Source organism: Wasmannia auropunctata, unplaced genomic scaffold (assembly GCF_000956235.1).
Source record: "Wasmannia auropunctata unplaced genomic scaffold, wasmannia.A_1.0 LD336038.1, whole genome shotgun sequence".
In the NCBI taxonomy this organism is placed as follows: Eukaryota; Metazoa; Arthropoda; class Insecta; order Hymenoptera; family Formicidae; genus Wasmannia; species Wasmannia auropunctata.
The window spans coordinates 1618843-1634298 of NW_012026852.1; the positions used below are offsets into that span (position 1 = coordinate 1618843).

At 43.3% G+C, this 15456-nt stretch overlaps 2 protein-coding genes across 6 annotated transcripts in view; both read left to right on the forward strand.

The window, feature by feature from the left end:
• LOC105452086 overlaps nucleotides 1-4259 on the forward strand; it is a 29039-nt gene extending 24780 nt beyond the window's left edge. The window contains exons 3-5 of the mRNA XM_011692935.1: nucleotides 611-715; nucleotides 1493-1968; nucleotides 2128-4259. Of these exons, the coding sequence (XP_011691237.1) occupies nucleotides 611-715; nucleotides 1493-1968; nucleotides 2128-2920 (1374 nt within the window). The 3' untranslated portion in view covers nucleotides 2921-4259. The remainder of the gene's footprint in view (nucleotides 1-610; nucleotides 716-1492; nucleotides 1969-2127) is intronic.
• A 1983-nt stretch (nucleotides 4260-6242) lies between these two features.
• LOC105452085 (thyrotroph embryonic factor) overlaps nucleotides 6243-15456 on the forward strand; it is a 72989-nt gene continuing 63775 nt past the window's right edge. Inside the window, exon 1 of one of the 5 annotated variants that reach the window (XM_011692931.1) lies at nucleotides 6243-7161. In XM_011692931.1, coding sequence (XP_011691233.1) covers nucleotides 7074-7161 — 88 coding nt within the window. In that variant the 5' untranslated portion in view covers nucleotides 6243-7073. The remainder of the gene's footprint in view (nucleotides 7162-15456) is intronic. The other 4 variants (XM_011692930.1, XM_011692932.1, XM_011692934.1 and 1 more) reach the window with 4 other exon arrangements.

Below are 15456 nucleotides of genomic sequence, written 5' to 3' on the forward strand. Positions count from 1 at the left end.
TCGTTCCCTCTCTCTCTCTCTCTCTCTCTCTCTCTCTCTCTCTCTCTCTCTCTCTCTCTCGTTTCTCTACCTACATTCTCCAAGCAGATCGTTACTAGGATAGAAACACGAGTTTTTGCCAGTAAAGCCGAGGTGGAATGCGCGGCGCGGCAGCGTCAATGGATCCATAAAGTCCGCTCGCGCTCAGCTTCAGTTCGAATCTAGTTACGACTTGCGCGCGTTGCAAGATGAAAAAGGAGACCGTCGGAAGGAAAGATATTGACAGAAGAAAGTCCGCGCGGAAAACCGTGGCGAATTTTCGCTGCAGGCGACCGTCCTGTATCTTTATTCTTACGTGGAGATACTAACGTATGCCATCTGGAGAGAAATCTCTCCAGGAAAAATATTCCCGCCCGAAGAAAAATGTTCCACAAATTTCACGCTCAGCTCTATAAAAGGTTCGCCTTATCTTTTAATTAATGGCGCAAACTCCCATAATATTTCTCCCCTTAAAACTAGCCAACGATGGCAACGTTGCATCAATCGTAATCTAAGATCTAAAAGTATCCGCGAGAGAGTACCGGTCGGAAGATGTGTAAGGGTAACGTAGTCTTGTTTTTTCTCGTTGCAGCAATGCCAGTCGTTGAAGAAGGAAAACCGGAGGTTGCAGAGCGCCTTCCTGCAAAACGTCTTTCTTCAAGCGCGAGTCGACACGCTCCAATGGCAGGTCAAACAGGTTCGTAATCGCGCGATAGCTGAAGATCTGCAGAAAAGAGAAGAAGCGACCGATAACGTGGCCAACCGGTTTACCTCGCTCCGGTTACTCGATATCGCGTCACGTAACAACCGGTCGGCACATACGATCGGCCACTTCCCCCCCCCCCTAATGACCCACGCGATTTTCGTCGCATCCGATTTTTTTCCTATTCGTCCATTAGCTCATTTTATGAATGAATTTACGTACGATTTATCTTCCGATCGCTGTCATCGAACATTAAACGTGCTTTAATAGCACATCAAGTTGTAGAAGAATTACAACGTTAATAGCTCCTTAATTGAGATAGTTATTAATTTTTATATTAAAAAAAGTTGTACTTTTTTTCCTGTGATATCTTGAGATGAGATACTTGTATTTTACATTTTCTCGCGCGCGCGCTTGAATTCTTTATAGAACGTGTCAGGAAGTTAATACTCTGTTTAATACTCTGTGAAAGAAAGCTAAAACCGAGATTGATTATATCACGTACGCGCGAGAGTCTGAAAATAAACTATTAATTTTATAAAATTTCACGTCAGTCCATGTTATACTGTCTGCCTATACTCCCTTTTCTTCTCATCTTTCTTCGAAGAAAAATGTTAGTTTACTCTTTTATCTATAATACTTGCAAATTATTTTTATTAACAGTATTCTTAGTAGTCTCGCATGTATTTTTTCATGTATCTCAGGATAATAAATTTATGCAACGGTACGGCGGAGGAATCGAGAATTAGCATACGCTTGATTTGTTCGCAGGTCGAATCGAACAGGCAAATGTACCGTTCGACGATGGAACAGGTCGCCCATTTCCTGGGCCGGGCTCACAGGAGCCTGGAGATCCTACACGCCAAGGAGAATCCCAAGGACAAGAGACGTGTGCCGCGTAGCCGCAGCGTGCACACGGTGGTGCACACGACGGATCCGTCGCCGAGTCGCGGCGCCGCGATGCAGTCGCCCTCGTCGTTGTCGTCGTTGACCGTCTCGCCGTTCACCCGTGCCAAATCGGTCACGCAGATCGGATCGCCGAACGCTACCTGCTTCCGCGAGTTCACCTGGTCGGTTCTGCGAAGGAACGACCCGGTGCACTGCACGTCGCCGCGTGTCAAGCCGCCGCTGGATCTCAATAAAACGATCAACGACGTTCCCGATAACGTCGTCTATCGCGAACCCAAGCAGACGGAGCTGAACCCGGACGAGATACCGCCGGAGAAGCTGTCTCAGGAGGCGTTTAGGTGCGTACGAGAGATTTCACAAAAACCGAATTATTAATCTATTTACTGTTGGTATTAATTATTTTTGTCTTAATTAATTTAAGATAATGATTATTATCTTTATTATTGCCAACATCATTAAAAAAAAAACTCTGTTAAATTTGAAAACTATTTCCGCAGGTTACTGAGGACTGTCGAGTCCCTGTTGACGATGCGAGAACCCGATTTGGCGAGAATGACGCCGGTCGAGGAAAACGGATCCTCTCCTTCTCCTACGGTGGACCATCATCGTCATCACGACACGTCTTTCTCCCTGTCGAGCAGCAACTTCGTCAACTCGACAACCCTGCCAGAGGCCACTGCCTCTTCCGGATGTTCCAGCAGCAGTCGCGGAAACGAGTCGAGCAGCGGTCACCAGGGCGACAGTAGATCGCCGAGCCTCGTCAAAACGTCCGTCACCGAGTTCGCCCGAAATCTGCAGAGCTTCATGCCGAGCGTGAGAAGATCGCCCGACACTGCCTCCTGTAATTCGAGTAGCAGTAAGACGACGGAGGAGGAGGACATCGTCGCGCTCACCGCGTCGTCGAACGGAGTGACATCCAACGGCACGCCGATCTCGACGCTCAGCAGGGCCGCGAAGCGGCTGGAGAAGAAGGAGTCCGCGGGACTGGCCGGTAAATCTAAAGTGAAGCCGGCCAGCAGTCCGGTGAGCAGCGCTGAGGGTGAAAGTGGATTCTTCTCGATCAGCTCCTTCCAGGAGGTGGGCCTGCCCGCCTCGGCGGCCCTGTCGAGCACGCCGATCAAGGGCTGCCACACCGAGGTGGGCCTGCCGGAAGTGCCCCTGGACAAGACCAGGCACCGACGGTGGTCCTCCACGCCTGCGGAGTTCCAGGCGCTCTTCAAGCAGCACCGCGCCAGCTTCGGCGGCACGCCGCAAACCGCCACCGAGTCCGTCAGCGTCTGCTGGGTATGAGGGTGTCGCGCGGTTGCCCCGCGCGCCGATTATGATCCCACCGCAAGCGATCATCGTCATGGTTTCAGCCGGATCTCGCAGACTAGACTAGCTCGTACCGCGCGAGCGCGATTTTTCAGGAATGACACTTAGATAAATCGATAGGGAATATCGCAGTAATTGTAAATAATAACTTCTTTACGCAGTCGCTTCTTTTGTTACATTGACAAAGTATGAGTAGAGTAGTACTGACGAAAGCGAACGATGGATTCAATTGCGTTCGATAAGATTGAGTGTGACGTGAAAAACGTTATTTCGTCGCTACACGGTGCGATGCATGCAGTTTATTAAACTTTCTTACGAGAAAATTTTCTATCGGAATGCGTTAACGAGAGTAAGAAAGCGCATAAAGAAAATAAGGAAATAAGGAATTGATATACCATGCGTAACTGGGCGAGTTTCGTTGATGCGGCCATTTCTGTAAGTATAGAAAAGAAGAATAGTGTAATCCCGACGTTTTTGTAATCAGCCATATCTCTTGTAGTTTCATCACTGATATGAATTCCGTACATATCAATATCTACCATGAAACATCTACCCTGTCCCTGCACGCGCGATTATCAATGGCTTCGTTCGCATGACAATAACTTCATTCGTCAGAAATTCACGGGCAAGTTTGAGAAGCCTTAAATACGTTTTGTTTTTTTACAATCGTTTCTATTTTCCGTCATTGATTATTTAATAAATTAATTATTTTTGGATTCGAGTTAAACTGATTCAATTCAAACGTAACTAAAGCGAGTTTAATTTGTATACTAATATATCGCAATGTAGATCAAAGTTAGCGTATATAATTCGATTTAGTAGATGCATAACAATTCAGATTCGAAAGTATGCAAAAAAGAGATTTTTCATCTCAATCGATGAATCGGAATCTGCTGCAAATACTTTTGCGAAAACTACATTCTGTTACGATATTTCTGTTATTATTTTCGTGCATGTTAATAGCGACGCAAAATATTTTCAACCTAAACTCCACCTGTTTGTATCTAATTGGAACTGATAACCCGCACGACAATTATCTCATTCAATGCTGTTACATCGTTCATAATGTGACTCTTAATTTTTAAGATTTTTTGACATTGATGGACGAAAGTATTATTCTCACAACAGTTCATTGTACGAATGTATACTCTAATTCGCGAGGACAACATATCTTTTAATGTAATGAAACGGCGTGATCTAAGACTATCATAGTTCTAGATTTTACGATATTGCGTTCTCTACATATTCCTCATTGTGCGTAATTTGTCATTTTCATTCGTAATTATATAATACAACGCTGAATATCATGCCAAAACATCTTATTTCATCTCCTACTCTTGCGCTTTCCCACACAATCTACATTTATTATTATACTTTGATACAGCTATGTATCATGTGAAAAGTATACATTTAAAATTTCTGCATGTGTAGAATGATCCTTACAAAAGTTGCAAAATTTATTTAAAAAAGTAAAATATATCTAAAAATATATGAAACTAGGAATAATTACAGAATCCAGTTTTTGCGTTTCCTGTATAAATTTAATTAAAAAATATTTTCTAGAATCTATTCTATAAATATAAAAATTATAATTTTCTATTTTAAAGTATGTAAAATCTCTCAAATTTCTCAAAATTATTTTTTTAAATTATATATATATATATATATATGTATATATATATATATATATATATATATATATATATGTATTTGTAATATAAAAACAAGCGTTATAGCTTGCGCTATTTGATAAAATTTAATTAATAACAGTTTTCGTTTTTCATAAATAACAGTTTTCGTTTTCCGTCTAAGAGATTATCTTTTAGATTATCTATTTTTTTTCTTTCTATAATTATATTTATTATACGCACTATCGCTCACAAAAATGCATGCATATGTATGTATTTGCGTCTGTGTATGATGTGTAAATGTATGTGAATGTTCACAATGTGCTGAATTCGAGTCCGTGGATTCGCTAACTAATGACAGTGAGGGTCAGTGATCTTGCGGATTATTGTTATATCATGCGATTTTTTGGCACGAGAACATTTCGAATTTCGTACAAAAAGCGTAGTATTTTCTTTTATGTAGCTTCACGCAATAAAGAAGACGCTATAGCCATCTGGTAGGAGGACAGAAAGTTGCTGCCAGCAACCAGATATGCATGGATGTATCAGACAGCATTTATCATTCGATAGGAACTCCAATTATCTTATCTACAAATCCATAGATTTAACGAGTCAATATGTTAGCATCTTTCATTTATGTGTGGCGATAACTTTTACACTGAAATAGGTCACACTTAGAGAAAGTTTTTCTTTCAAACAGCCGAGATTCCACGGATCGATAGTCTAGATATACATGGTCAGTATAACGTGGTTAAAAAAAGAATTAAATTTTTAATTCAAATCGAAGTGATAATTCGAATCATTCACTAGATCGGCTTAACATTTAGAGTTTCCCTTAACACGTTATATTATTAATATAACATCAATTTAAGTTGAAAGGAGATTATCAAACATTCGCCAAACGGGTGATAGTGGCATTGAAAATACGAAATTATTTTGTCAAAGCTCTACTTGATCGTTTTATAATTTCTCATGACCTAATATATGATGTTTAAAGAACACAACCCCAGATATCGGATATATTATTGAATTATCTCTTATTAGAGTAGAATGATTTAATCCAAAAAACGTAAGAATATTCATTCATAATGTATTTATCATGGGCTTGACAATATGTTGAACTATTGGAGCCAAAACATCCTCTCGAGTTTTGTGTGCTGTTTTGGAATTGTTTTCGATCGAAATCTGGACCGGATGACCTTACACCCGTACACTCGTGGAGACCCGGTCTCTTTATCGGAGCTCATCGTAAAGTCAGCTCCAATAGTGATAATATCTGCGTCTTCCACGCGTACAAGCTTCCCCGCTTCCGATGTGTCACGGCGCGCTACCATCCGTTTTACGAAACCTTCTCGCTTCGGCGACCCGATAACACCGTCTAATCGTTTGCAATATAGACGCCGGATTATTTTACAAATTATTGCGCGAAGCGCGACCCGTCGCGAGAGCGCGCGATCGAACGCAACCCGGCGCCGATCGACGTCGGTCGTTCTGGCGCGATGCGGCGCCACGATGCGGAGTCCGCGCTAATGCAGGGGTCGCGGCCGAGAGAGAGAGAGAGAGAGAACGGGTGCGCGATTGCGCGCGCATGCAATGATAACGCTGAAGCAGGCAAGGCACGAGGAGTACTCGGGTGCTCGTTATCAGTGCGGCAGGCGTCGGCAGGCTTGAAACGGCACTCGGTCCACCAGTCGGCCAGGAGATCGCGCCACGAGGCGAGCCACTTTTAGATTGATTTTCAAGAGCACCGCCAGCACGGGGCCAGCGCTCCGCGTTTATTTTAACGCGCCCAGAGACACATAGAGCGAGAGAGAAAGAGAGAGAGAGGGGGAGAGAGAGAGAGAAGCGGTTATAGGGAACGGGCTCCGCGCGCGCTCGGCCGTACAGGCGTTTCAGGCTGATTGGGATAGTGCGAGGGAGCGACGACGTGACGACGACGTGGTGAGAGGTTCGGCAAGTCGCGAACGGGCGAAGAGCGCCTCTCTTCCGCGGCCGACGCAAGACCGGTCACCAAGACGGTACCGTCGTATTTTTCGATCGTGCCCCGTCCCGTTCGCGAAGCGCGCACTATACCGCGCGTTAACATACACGTTAACCGAAAGCACGCCGACGACAACTCTGCTCCGGCTGCGGGCGCGTGGTGGCCGTGTCGCGAGGAAACACCGAGGAGACACCGCGCGCGGTGACATATAATCCCTCCCGGAGTCCTCCACGTTTCTTCCTCTCTCTCTCTCTCTGGTCGTCGCACACGGTAACGTCGCCGTCGGTACGTTCTTTCGTGCGTCCCGTCCGCCTGGGCTTTCCGCTCCGCTCCGCGTCGTGCCGCGCCGCGCCGCACCGCGCCGATCCGCCCCGCGGTCCGCTCCGTCCCGTGCCTTCTCCTCTAATCTATCTGTACTACTCGTGCGCGGTGTGTGCCATCGAGTGTGTCTCCGCGTGTGCGCTGCGGCTGCGGTAGGCCCGAGGTGTACGCTTGTAGGCTTCGTGGCGCAGTGCGTGAAATGAGTGACAAGGACCGCTCCTCTCCCACCCTCGTCGAAAACAGTCTCAAGTCGCTGCTCGACCAGCCCAGCATATTCCCGCTGATCGGTAAGTGCACGTTCGCCGGGTTCGCCCCGCATTAATTAAGCCTTGTAGCGGAGTGTCTAACGAAACCGCTTGCGCGTTTTTACACGCGCGATCGTACGACGCTGGCACGCGAAACGCGCGGCTTCCACGGCCATGCCGAGGCCTCCGCGAGCGCGGTTCTCCGTTCTCCGCGCTCGCGGCGGGCCGCGGTGCTCGGGCGCCGCTCCTCTCCTCGCTCTTTTCCTCTGTCCTCGGATCGGAGTTTTCACGACGTTCGTCACTCGGCGGATCTATGTGGTCTTTTCATTCGCGGTACCTACACGCGAACCCCGAGGAAGCGCACGTGACATCGCGTTTCCCCGAAAGATTCTCGCTCGAATAGTATTTTTTTCCTCCTTCGCTCGTGGTCGTTCGCCGGTTGCGCAGCGCGTGATCTTTGCGTGGCCCGTGCTCGCATCCGGTATACTCTCACGTCGACCGCGCGTGTTTTCGAAAAATAATATAATAATAATGAAAGAAAAAAAGGGGGAAAAATAATTCCTGCTTCAAAATTCGCGCAAACACGCGGCTACCACAGCGCTACCACTGGCGGCGATCACGCGAGCGCACTGTGCGCAGCACACAGTGTCCGTCGAGGATTCGAACATTTCGAAATGCGATCGCATTTTGAATTTCGTGCTTCGACAGCGCGCCCCGGCATTATCTCTGCGCGCAGCGCGCTATAAGAAACTCACGCTTTTTCCTATTATCGGACCGCGCGACTGCCAAGGAGGGCCAAAGTGCAAAGGGCGAGAACGCGAAACGGGCGGAGAGAGGGAGAAGGAGAGTAAAAGAGGGAGAGAGTGGGACAGACGGAGGGACGGAGAAAGAGCGGAGTCATGGAGGACAACGAGCGTGTGTTCGTGCGATCGTCGTCATTGCGCCGACGCTGTTGGTCTGCCGATTAACCTCGTTTAAGACCCCGTGGCGCACCACGTGATGCAGTCAGCCTTACCTCGCCCCGGAGCAGACCCAACCTACACGCTCGATTCCGCTTCGCTCGGCGGAGCGAGCGTGAAGCGACTAATCTTACACGACGGTGCGGTGTGGCCGAGAAGGCCGAGAAGCGTCGGGAAGCCGTACGACAGCGGTTCTAGCCCTGTTTCCATAAGAATAGACGCGAAAGAAATCGAGATAACTGAATTAAAAGTGATCGATGGAAATTTATGCTGAGAGGTTACAAACGCCTCATCTTCCAAATTAGAGATTGGCCGAAAATGTTTTGGATTCTTTCCTTTCGTTTTTCATTTTTCAAAAAGAAAAAGTCAATTTCTTGAATTAAAACAAAGATATCTTACAATAAATTCTTTTTTTCTGTTAAACATTTTTCTATTATGATATTATTTTGTCGTAAAAGTAATTAAAAATTATATCTTCAATTGCTTGAAAAACACAAGTGATGCTAGGTATAGGAAACTCAATTAGGAAAACAGAAAAATATCTTTAATTTTTAATATCTAGGAAATGAGAAACTCGATTATATTTCTGTTGATTTGTTTTTTTAAATCTCATTTTCTTCGGACTGAATTTAGCTAATTTTCTAATCTTCATTTGCAATTCTAAAGAAAGGCAAAAGTTAAAATACTTCAAAATTATCTAATGATATGGAATCAACTAAACCCGTTATTTCAATCACGATTACCACTGCACTTTTTATTTCTTTTCTTATTCAATAATTGCTGTAATAAATTTTCCCTCTCTGCCTCTTTTATGTAGAAAAAAAATCATGAAAAATTATATGCTAGTCGAGACTCAAAAGTCTCTCTTTATGAAAAATATATGTATTATAAAATATATAAATTTTTTTTTGTTAAAAATCTGACAGGAGAGAAATTCATTTTGTGAAGACCGCAAAGCAACGTTATAAAGTCAATTGCTCTTAATCCATCTATTTTTTCCGGCTAATTACGGATCGCGTTTTCCAGGAAACGGTGCACGAATCGCGTTTGATGTAAGTTGCAATCGGATGATGTAATTTTTGCAATGCGCAACTCGTGTATCGTTACGAACGACGCTATAGTTCCATAGCCGAATGGGAAGTAACTCGTTATGTTGGCTCAGGAAACTGTCCCCAATTTACTACCTCACTGAATCGGATTATTAGTGCAATGCAGATTAAATAATTAGTAACGAAAACGTAGATGCGTGCGCGCGAGGGAGATAACGTCATACGCTTGAATTGTGTTTGTGTTCCGACTCCGCGCCCGACGATATATTGCACCTTTTCACCGGTTAGATAACAAATCGCTTTCTCGATTACGCAAAATGCGATTACTCTGGAGTGGGCTCGAATCTCGCGTATCGCAGATAAAAAACGAACGAAAAAAATCATGCCGAATAATTCTGATTACTGTTCTTTTTTTTTTTTTTTTAAAGCGGTGCTCGTTCTCGTTATACAGTCGGATCGATGATTGATCAATTTGATCTTTTACTCACTTTTATCCGTTCGCGATTACCATAGCTATTCTTCGCGATACGCGAGACTTTCGGCGCAGAAATAAACTGCCGCTAGAATAATTCGGCCTCGAATTCAATTGGCGCTCTGTTCGCCGCTATGCCGCGCGCGAACATTCAAGTTTGGGGGGGAAAATGCGTCCCCGTCGTCGCGATATCTTCTCGCGATAAAAGATACCTACTATGTGTGGCTGCAAACACGCATGATATATCACGACAGGCAAAGCGACGCTTCGCGTTACTTTTTGATACTGCAACGTCGTAAGAATAAATCCTTTCATCCACGCACGCACGATTGTAGCCACAACGGCGGCGCGATTCTATTTATTTTTCGGTATTACGACATCGCGCCGTTAAGCTCTTACCAGCGACTTGTATTGTGACAGCGACTGTCGCGGGCATGTCATATGAAAATGCAATGATTTTTTTTTTAGCATCTTCAGCACATCGCGCTATTGCTTCTTTTTTACGTCGTACGAGAGAGTGTCATTCTAGGTCACCATGCCATTTTTTTGTTCTCACTACACACGCATATGTACAGGCTATGAATATAATAATAATAAAACAATCGATCGTACATGTGTATAAATCACGAAGATACGGTAAACAAAATTGGTAATTATGCAAATTAGTATCCCAGATTATACATCATCATACGCGGAAAGTTGAGCTTGTAAACGCAGCCTATAGAGTCAGGAAAATTCATTCATTCGAATCGATACGTATATTCAGTTGGGATTTAGAGAAGCCCGATGCTCTCGTAATTTAAGATCTTTTAAGATTAAGCTACTAGTCTACTGGGCGATATTACATTATGCGGAGACGTGCACAAGACGCGCCGGGACCTCCCGAAGGGACGGAGAGGCAAACTGCACCTCGTATTTATGCCGATCAATATGAGGGATATAAACGAGAGTAATAGTAGAAGGGCAAAGAGCCAGGAGGGCTCCCCAGACTTTTCAATTCGGCCAATTACGCCGTATAATGGCATACCTCCGTTTCTCTATCTTTCGATTGTTCCCACAGGTTCTACCGCGTGTCTTCACTCCTCGCCGTTTGCCTTTCCAACCGATAATTTTCCCTCCGGCTTTCCTTTCCATCTGCAAACTCCCTGCGGTAATGTAAACGTTTACTCGAACACATTCATCAATTAAGAATCACCGTAGACGTTAATTAAAATTAATTAGGGTCGCGAATCGATTGTCTATTTCAAGATCCTTTAAGCCTGTATTGTAGTAATTTTACTCTCTTTTTATTAATTACTAATTTATCTAATAAGAATAGTGCTACTAATAAGAATAGTATATTTTATTTTTTTTTTAATACACGCGCAATCATTTGCAGCGCGTAAGGATGAAAAGTTCGATCATTCTTTTCAACTGCTTTTTAGCTCGAATAAAAGATCGGCATATTGTTTGCTTCAACTCCGCTATACGCTTTGCGAGTGATCGATGTCACTTATGGTCACTGTCGCGGACGTCATCGTTAGTGACCCGGCGACTGTCGACGACGAGAAATGCAAGCCGGCAAGTGGACGCCGATAAGTCGCGTGCGAAGCGCCGTTTCATTTTTCATTCACTTTCCTACCCGATCGATATACTTATGTCGCCCCACCGCGCTCCGTTGCCTCGTTCTAAGACGGGACTGCAAGATTCACGCATATATTGTCAATAAAATGTACATAAAGCGAATGAATATAGCTTGCTATTATTGTATTGCTTATAGAGTCACTCTTAAGCTATTATTACACTTAATGAGTTACGCTAATGCTATTTATAATTTTCGTTTCGTGCCAAACGTGATAAAACCTGCGATTACAAAATAAAGCCTTTTCGATAAATACATGTCTACTGAGACGAAGATACAGCTTTCAATATTTTTTAAAGCGACTTTTTTTGTCTTAGATATCTTTTTCGAAAATATATTTAGCGTGCCTGTGATGTGGTCAGAAAAAACCATATCCAACATGTGCTGCCGCTGTATACATATGTAATAAAACGAGAATCTCATATTTCATTTTCGAGGCTATCAATCATTAGCAGTTGAAAAAAAGCTTTTGCGTCTAATTTCTCGTTCGCAAACTTTGCGTCACTTTCTGGTATCTCGAATATCCTGATCCCCCTCGATTTCGAGCCTCGGTTATTCATTAATCTGAATCTACATAAAAAAAAGGTCGTAAAATTGTTTGTTGTAAAATTATTTCTATTTTTAGTAAAGATCAGCTAACAGGTTTTTAATTCCATTAGGCAGAATTGCATAATTTGATCGGTATAACGTCGAGGTCGTGAGTCGTTATCGCAACGATAATAACGTTTAGGTGGGTCGCATAAATGTTTAGTAAAATACGGGACTGTTTTATGATATACTTTTGCGAAGGAAAAGCTATGATTTAAGACTCGAGATAATGATAACGAGTGCCAAAGACTTTGTATATTTTAAGTGTATCTTTCGCTTTCGGTAATTATCGACAGATGAACCGCATCGAAAGTTTAGCACCGGCATTACGGGCCCTCGTTCCTCTATCGCGGTTCGTGCCTCTTTCACAATATGTTGGTCGATTATTTTTGGCGTGCCAGGACCGTACACACGTCAATCCGTTTGATGGATAGGCTGGAAGACCAGAAAAGAGTTACCGGCAACTTGAATACGGCTCGGCACGCGGTCGAGCCATGCCTTTGCGTGCGACGCAGCTGAGGAAATAATCCGCGCGATCTAATATTTAATTTATATTTTGCGCCAACTGCGTTTCAATTAGTTTCCACCTCGATTCCCGATAGTTTGGAAACCTATTAATATTCCCGCATAAAATTTCTGATTATAGTTCCAGACTGATAGACAGATATTTTTTTAAGATAATCTACTAAAAGTATACGTTATCTGATAACGATTTTGGCGTATGAAACATATACCTGTTGTTCAGATATATCCCGCTTTGACGAAACTGACCGGCCGGCGGTGCGAGATCATTTTTCGGTTTTATTAATATGATAGAACAAAAAGTAATTGGCTCGCGACGCGTATATCTTCGCGATCCCTCTCTTGCGAGTAACGCATAATAGTTTTAATAGTGCCAACTTTATGGTGCACCAGATGCTGCCTGGTCGTTCCAAGTTGGCTCCAACATCTGCCATTCGCCGACAGTCGGTTTTCGATGCCGTTTAAATCGTTCGAACGCACGGAGATCAAGGTAAAGGTTAATTACTTCGTTTCCCGTCGACAGTTTCTAGGATCGCGTCTCGTAAAAATTTCTTGTTAAATTAAAAGAAGTAGACAGACATTCATTTTATCGGGAGATATGAATCTCTCAATTTCTCTCTCTTTGCGATTATAATTAGCTAAAAGAATTCTTGTTTACCTTTCCCTATTCTACGTATTTTGTTCTGACAAAATTTAATTTAATTTAATTTCTTTAATAAGTATTAAAACACATTGCGATGTAATGAGTTTTGTTTTATCATATACAGTAGATAAAACAATCGCTCGTTTATCGCTATCGCTGCTGTTTGTAGTGATTTCAAAATATTAAGAATTCAATTTTGCGGAATGATTTCCTGTCCATTCTTCTATAAATCCATCCAATTTTTTTGCCAAGAAGACAGCAATGGCGTTATGTAACAGTCAAACAATTATTCCCGAAGTTATTTCTTATATATGTTTCACTATTATTACCCGCAGGCCAATTGGAGAGATTATTTGTCGAGCCTCGTGCATCTCTAACTTCAAGGTCCCCCCCGCGATATCTGCGGGTCTCTCGAGAAGCGTTTAGCACCGCGCGATTTCGCTCGTTAGCACGTGTCGTTCGAGCCTCGAGTTGAGGTACTCACTCTGCGAAAAACTGTGTCTAATGGCGACAGAATATGTAGAAGAAAGGTTCCGACGTATCAATTGTAAGCTTAACATAGAATTTCCTAATTAACGGCAAACAACAAGCCCACCGCTATCCTGCTATCCGATTCTTCCGCGACTTACAAGTTAGCCGAGACTTATCTCCTTAGGAAGTTGCGCTGCACGCGGAACAATCAACTTATCAACGGAGAAACGTAAACGCGCTGTTCCAGTTTCAACGGGTATTAATTTTGATAACTCTCTCAGTGCTTCTACACAACAGGTAAACTTGCGCGCGTTAAAGATACGAAATTTTAGGTAAATGATAAGCGAGATTACAGCGAGATATTTGTCGAAATCAAATCGTATACTTTTGGTTGCAAGGATAAAACGTTAGTAGAAATCGATTAATATCTTCGTTATGATTTGGTGATCTAGCAGGTTGTTTTTTCTCCCAAAACGATCCTTCTCTACCTTCGTTTAGAGACTCGGGTTCGTCGAGGCCGATCGCTCGTGGCCTGGCGTGGCCTCCAAGCGCGGCGCGAGAGTACCGCTTTTCTGGCAACCCGCCAGAACTTATGCCAGGTTTCAACATACCGGCCGACATGAGTATTTTCGGTTTCGCGGCGAAAACGACGACGGCCTGTCTCTCTTTCCGTCTTTTCCCGCGTCTCTCCGCCGATACGCTTCTTTGAGGAAGAACGAAGGGACCGCTATTACATTGGCAAGCAGACGAATGGTGTTTTCGTCGCGGTGGAACAACTTCACCGGCGATCCGAATCCAGTTTAGCACAATCCCCCCGATGCTGCAATATAAGTACAGAAGTCTTGTTTACTATTCTTATCGCTCTATACAACATCGAAGTTCGAAATGGAATTATGTTGATTTTTCGGGCCCCTCCACCGTGTATACTCGGTCGTCGGACACTTGTCGAAGCACAAGTGTAAATGTTTAATTAGCGTTCGGCACGATGAGTATAGCGACACCGTGTGATTAGACTCGTGATAAACCGCTTTCATCGCGCTAGTATATGTCACTTAATTATCATTGTACACCGACACCATTCTCGGTCTTTGGTAGACCTATTTTCCGGGAGATTCGCTCCGAGCTATTTTCTTCACGTTCGCGTACACGCGGCTCGTAGAAAGAATAAACGAGCTCGAACATGCGACGATGATTTAATGTCGTTATAACGTTAAAAACAGTAGTAATAATTCTTTTGAAACACACTTATAGCTTTCCATCTATAGATGAGCCAATCTGAATGCAAAATCATTTATTAACGATCCCGTCGACGGAATAATAAAAATTATTCTCTGTATGGTATTAATCATCGTCATCTGTGTTAGCTCGTCGGTCAATGATATATGAAGAAAAAGTTAGACAAATCGTATACGAGTCGTACGAATATATACGTATTGGAACGCAAAGCCTTAGTATCGAAATATCGGAGGCTTCCGCGTTGGAAGTCGATGTAAGTATAGCGGTCTGTCTAGAGATAAAGATTGCCTTATCAAATTAATTTTGCATAATTGCATGCGGTGTCTGACACTGCACTCCAAATCCAAGTGTGTAAATCTGTAGTAACATTTTACGCATTTATATTTTTACACATTTTATCTGTGTTTTACACAGTTAAATGCATATTTTTACACGGTTAATTTTACAATAATATGTGTAAGCGTGTAAAAAATATGCATTTAACTGTGTAATACACAGGTAAAATGTGTAAAGATATAACACGCGTATAAATGCGTAAAATGTGACTACAGATTTACACACTTGGATTTGGAGTGTACGTATAAACACTATAAACAAAATGTAGAGAATTGTCTATCGGTCGCTCTTCGTCGTTCGCAAACGAAGGTTCCTTACTGAACGACGTCATAGGACTGAATTCGAAATTATTCGCCGAAATTATAGGAAGACAATCGCCTACGGAATAATTTTATTGAATTTAAATCGGTTGTCTGTATTCGAAAATTGCTATCCGAAAA